General features: G+C 36.2%; 1 protein-coding gene across 1 annotated transcript in view; it reads right to left on the reverse strand.

Moving 5' to 3' along the window:
- Positions 1 to 68: 68 nt before the first annotated feature.
- crim1 (cysteine rich transmembrane BMP regulator 1) overlaps positions 69 to 6,436 on the reverse strand; it is a 36,533-nt gene continuing 30,165 nt past the window's right edge. The window contains exons 14-15 of the mRNA XM_022750045.1: positions 3,536 to 3,714; positions 69 to 3,172 (exon numbers count right to left, since the gene is read on the reverse strand). Of these exons, the coding sequence (XP_022605766.1) occupies positions 2,978 to 3,172; positions 3,536 to 3,714 (374 nt within the window). The 3' untranslated portion in view covers positions 69 to 2,977. The remainder of the gene's footprint in view (positions 3,173 to 3,535; positions 3,715 to 6,436) is intronic.

Below are 6,436 nucleotides of genomic sequence, written 5' to 3' on the forward strand. Positions count from 1 at the left end.
GCACCTCGCAATCATATCTATATATACTGTGTATATACGTAAAATCACGATCTAATCATAATTATGAATCCAGTTATTGTTCAGTTTATTTTCAATAGTCTAAAAGCTTTGTAGGATTTTACATTTTCAAGGTCTGGGAAACTAACCCTACTGTTTGCTTAATTGATCCTTCCGGAAAAGCTTCCTTACCTTGAAGTTTATGAGCAAGCTTTGACGGACAAGTCAAAACAACAGTGCAGTCTGCACTGAGGATTATCCAGGTTTCCAGCTTTGGCTGGTTGTCTTCGTGTTTTCCGGTGTTTTATTAGCCCATTGGATAGATGAGAGGTCTACTTGGTCTTCGCTAGCACTCAAATCTCAAAGGACCTCATCCCTGCTCAGAAACAAGCCACCAACACTTAACACATCTGCTTGTGCTACTGAGATAAGAGAACAACCATGGTAAGAGAAACGATCAGATTTAAAGCAACTAAGAGAAGACAAATTCCCATTTGGAGCAGAAGTCCAGGACCAGATGTGCGTGAGTCTACAAATCTGCGAGTGAAGTAAAAACCACTAACAGATACCATGTTGGATGACATCACTGCACTTTGGGGGACGTGCTGCTCCAACCAAGCTTCAGTATCATTGAAATTCAGTGCGGCCACTTTGGTTCACACATTTATTTTTCAAAATAAGTGTAAATGTTACAGTTCATCATCTAGGAAACATATTTACAGGGTCTGCAACAGTGAAATAAATAAGGTTGTATAGAATATAGCAGATAGAAATGGTAAATGATCTACATTGTACAGCAGCTTTGGCTACCAAAAGTTCATTTTTCAAAAAGAAAAAAAAAAAATCTCAAACTATAGTTTAGTATTAATAAATAAAGCTATGTGAAAAAATAAATAAGGTACTCTTCTGTTCTACTAATTTAAACTACTTTTTTTTTTTTTTTTTTTTTTTTTTCACATTAGAAGAACAAAGAAATTGCGTAAGTTTTTACAGTCACCTCTTCATTTTAAAGCACATGGTCATGATTCAGACAGACACAAATCTACTGTTACTAAAACACTTCAATATTAATTGGTCTCCAACCAATTTTGGCATCAGAATGGTCTTTGTATTGAGAAATTGGCAATGGATCGAGAACTCTGATCCAAAACCTTTTTTCATACGAAACCTCATTTTGTTTCGTAATGCTGCTCAGATTCCATCCTTCTCCGTACTGATCAGATTGGTGCGGAGCCTCTAGCTGCAACAGCGTGTTCACTTGAGTGGTTTAAGTGGTGTGCTTAATATGCCTATCAAATCCCTGATTAGGGCCTTTATCCCTTCAAGAATCCTGCAGTGGGCTTTCTAAAAAACACTGGCTCCAAAGAAAAGTGCTATGTCTCTTTAACATGCTCTGATGTTGTAATGTGTACCATTATGTACAGTTACAAACAGGCTCCCCTTCAAATCTCTTGTCCACACATCATATAATTCACCAGTATAGAGAGTATAAGAGCTGATGAGAACCATCAGTGGCAATCTGTTCATCTTAATGATGGGTGAATAAATTACTGTTTTGTTTTTTTTAGATTCCTTGATATTGGCTAACACAGTTAATAAATGAAACAAGATAACAAAGAAAAAGCATTAAGGCTATAGAATTAAGGCTTTAAAAAAAGAATGATAACTAACCATCATTAACATTCGGTGTGAACAGTAGCTCCACCACACACACACACAGACACACACACACACACACACACAGAGACAGAGAGAGAGACAGAGCTGTGAATGAAGTTAAGAAGTGAGGCATGGCACGATATCAAAGCCATTCCACACTGGTCCAGATGAAGCATCTGGCACCATTTTCTCTCGTCTACTGTCAATAAAATGACATTCACCCTGGATGAATATCACTCCGTTTCAACTCCAACTCAACTGATTTTTGAGATGATGAATTACAACTGACAGGGCTGATTCCTTCTGGAAGGAGCCCGGTTCAGATGAGGCTGACTGGGAAGTTGAAGATGATTAGCTGCTGAATGGCTGACCAGTTTAGAGAGAGAATTCACGTTTCCTTTGTACAATTGTGGTTTGATGTTGGGGTTTTCTGGATGGAATGACTCGGGTCATTTGAAGGTAGAAACAAGGCTTTTATATGGGAAGCGTGTCCTTCCTTGAACATCCTGATGGTGGGGAATGTTTAGATGGGCATTTTCAAAAATAATTCAATCTGGCCCCATGGAGACACCCATGATAGAAAAAAAAACAAGAGGTGGCCAATAACAACTACAACTAGTACAAATACTGTAAAAATATACAAAAACTAAGATGGAAACCACACATTCTAAAGCAGGGGTTTGGATCAGGGGGTCTATATAAAGCCTGTTGACTTGATTTGGCTGCTGAACTCCATTTGATCCAACTGGATTATCAGTTCCTTTGGCCTCCCTGCTGATGATGATGATAATTACATCCATGAAGCACTGATGCACTCAGGGGTGGGGCTGGGGGGGGGGCAGTATCCTCTCCGTCCCCTTTTAACTACAGCCCAAACCCCTGTCCTAAAGCTTTTTATGCTCCTCTTACTGCCTCCAAGTTCCAGTTTCAAAAAGGAGGCAATATTAAGCAATAATATTACAATGTTCACAGTCAAAGTCTGATTCTGACAGAGGAGCCTCTCTGGCTGCCTCCTTCTCTGTTTTAAAGCAGAGCCCAGAGTGGCTGTGTCCTTTACATGTCCACCCGTCCATCCACCTCCCGATGTCTCACTCCACCCAAAAAAAAAAAAAAAGGTCCAAACACAGAAGAATATGGACACATGATAAAAGAAACAGAGGTCGCTTGCTTTGTCTCTTGTAAAGCGTCCTCGGTTTTTACTGTCACACAGAGAAAAGGGTGCGAACGTGGTGGTGCCCGCGAATCACCTCGGATACAGCAGTTAAGAGAGAGTGGGAGGTGCCGGACAGCTCCGATCTGCAGAGTCTGAGTGGTGTGTTTTCTAGCGCGACGTCCAGTCGTTGCCCATGCTCAGCTTGGCCCTGGGGATGGTCATCTTGTCCGCGCAGGGGGAGCTCATGTCTGGAGAGAAGTGGATGATGCCGCAGTCGTTCTTCACGTTCTGAAATTTGTTCTCCTTGGAGGGCTCCATGTAGACCACTGAGTTCTTGTTTACATGCTTCTTTAGGATCACCGTCTAAGGAGAGGAAAGAAAAATAAATTAGAAAATCAATTTTAGATTGAAACCTGTTCATAACGTAGGTTTAGACAGCACATACTCATGAAATCAACACCTATGAAAACAATCCCTACCACAATCTCATTTCATGGTGGAGTTGTAGATTTTATGACAGACATGACCTTGTTCCAGTTGAAAGTGCAAGGCAAAGGTAAACTACATTAATCCTTATGTCATGACAGGTTTAGCACTGGCTGTGGCAGAAGGTGGAAGATCAGGCTAAACTCTCCTTGACCCATACACACATCAACACTGCAGTCACTGCTATTTATAAGAGGGAGTCTGCATAATTTAGCAGCATTTTATTCCAGTGCCTCTCACCTTCTTTGGTGCACTGTAGCAGGACATCTGCACCCACTTCTTTTTCTTGTTGATGAGTAACGCCACAATGAGGAAGATGATGATGGCCAGGAGGAGACCTGCCAGGATCCAGGCAGCTGATTGGTAGATGAGGGCCATCTCTGTTTGGCTGGGGTAATTTTCACCCAAACCTGGCTCATCTGTGGGACAGCATTGATATTAGATATCCATCCCAGCACATAAAAGGTTTCCCCTCCCATTTCAAATGTTATTATTGCTTCCTGCCAATTTACCAAATCTAAATTCAAAACAGCTTATTTCCTTGCTAAAGCGTTTGACAAATATCTTAGCTCAGTGCTCAACAATAAAACATTAATGCTGCAGGTTTCAAGAGCTCATCTTTAGCCAATATCCATTTATCATTATTGTTTTAGTTGGTTTATATTTCACTGATTTATCAAGGCATTCCAAACACACTCTATTAGTATAAACACTCACAGGGATTGGCAGAGAGAGTATGACCATGATGCCAAATAACTAAGATGGGGTTACTAATACGAAGTGTGTTAAAGGGAGTAGGGAGATAAGTAATGAAGACATTAGCTGGACTATTACGTCTTTATTCCATACAATGCTATGACATTTTGTGATGACTTTCTATGATGTTTTTATGACTTTTTATGACTTGCTATAGCATGACGTTTTTATGACATTTTTATGTCTTACTGTATTATGACGTTTTTAAGCCTTACTATATATACTATGACGTTTGTGATTTTTTTGCCTTATTATACTGCGATGTTTTAATGCCTTACTTTACTATGACGTTTATGATTTACTATACTATGACATTTTTATGCCTTACTATATACTATGGTATTATTTCAGCCCACCCATGAGCTGTGTCCCTAACAAAGATTGAATCAATGAATGACGTTTTTATGACTTTTAATGCCTTACTAAACTATGACTTTTTTATGCCTTATTATATTATGACTCTTTTTTTTACTTTTAATGTCGTACTATACTATGATATTTAAGCCTTACTAAACTATGACTTTTTTATGTCTTACTATACTAGGACGTTTTTAAGTCTTACTATACTATGACGGTTTTGTGATTTTTATGCCTTATTATACTATGACTTTTTTTTTTTTTTTTTTTTTAATTCTTAATGCCTTACCACATTATGACGTTTATGCCTTACTATACTATGACGTTTTAATGATGTTTTTATGCCTCACTAAACTATGACTTTTTTATGTCTTACTATACTAGGACGTTTTTAAGTCTTACTATACTATGATGTTTTAATGCCTTACTATACTATGATGTTTTAATGCCTTACTATACTATGATGTTTTAATGCCTTACTATACTATGATGTTTTAATGCCTTACTATACTATGATGTTTTAATGCCTTACTATACTATGATGTTTTAATGCCTTACTATACTATGATGTTTTAATGCCTTACTATACTATGATGTTTTAATGCCTTACTATACTATGATGTTTTAATGCCTTACTATACTATGATGTTTTAATGCCTTACTATACTATGATGTTTTAATGCCTTACTATACTATGATGTTTTAATGCCTTACTATACTATGATGTTTTTAAGGCCTTACTATACTGTGAAGTTTTTCTGACATTTTATGCTTTAATATACTATGACGTTTTTATGATATTTTTATGCCTTATTATACTATGATGTTTTAATGCCTTAATTTACTATGACGTTTATGATTTACTATACTATGACATTTTTATGCCTTACTATATACTATGGTATTATTTCAGCCCACCCATGAGCTGTGTCCCTAACAAAGATTGAATCAATGAATGACGTTTTTATGACTTTTAATGCCTTACTAAACTATGACTTTGTTTTTTTTTTACTTTTAATGTCGTACTATACTATGACATTTATGCCTTACTAAACTATGACTTTTTTATGTCTTACTATACCATGACGTTTTTGTGATTTTTATGCCTTATTATACTATGACTTTTTTTTTTTTTTTTACTTTTAATGTCGTACTATACTATGACATTTATGCCTGACTAAACTATGACTTTTTTATGTCTTACTATACCATGACGTTTTTGTGATTTTTACGCCTTACTATATTATGACTTTTTTTTTTTTTTTTACTTTTAATGTCGTACTATACTATGACATTTATGCCTTACTAAACTATGACTTTTTTATGCCTTACTATACTGGGACGTTTTTAAGTCTTACTATACTATGATGGTTTTGTGATTTTTATGCCTTACTATACTATGACGTTTTATTTTTTTACTTTTTATGCCTTACTATACTATGACGTTTTTATGCCTTACTATACTATGACGTTTTTATGCCTTGCTACACTATGACGTTTTTGTGATTTTTATGCCTTACTATACTATGACGTTTTATTTTTTTACTTTTTATGCCTTATTATACTGTGATGCTTTTATCCCTCACTATACTATGACATTTTTATGCCTTACTATACTATGGTATTATTTCAGCCTTAACCAACCCTGAACTCGGCTCTGTCAGGTTCTCATCAAATTGTGGAACCACTGGCATTGCAGCCTGTATGCAAATGTATGAGTATTGTGGAATGTCTTTTGTTTGGAGTTGATTTCATGTTTTTTTGTGTTGTTTTTTTCTATGGACCCCCCAACCCATAGCTGTGTCCCTAATAAAGATTGAATGAATGAATGAATGACGTTTTTATGCCTTTTTATGCCTTACTATACTATGATGTTTTTATGACATTTTATGCCTTAGTATACTATGAAGTTTTTATGCCTTACTATACTACAACCTTTTTATGACTTTTTATGCCTTACTATACTATGACATTTTTGTGATTTTTACGCCTTACTATACTATGACTTTTTTTTTTTTTTTTACTTTT

Source organism: Seriola dumerili, unplaced genomic scaffold (genome assembly GCF_002260705.1).
Source record: "Seriola dumerili isolate Sdu_G_001 unplaced genomic scaffold, Sdu_1.0 BDQW01000149.1, whole genome shotgun sequence".
Lineage (NCBI taxonomy): Eukaryota > Metazoa > Chordata > Actinopteri > Carangiformes > Carangidae > Seriola > Seriola dumerili.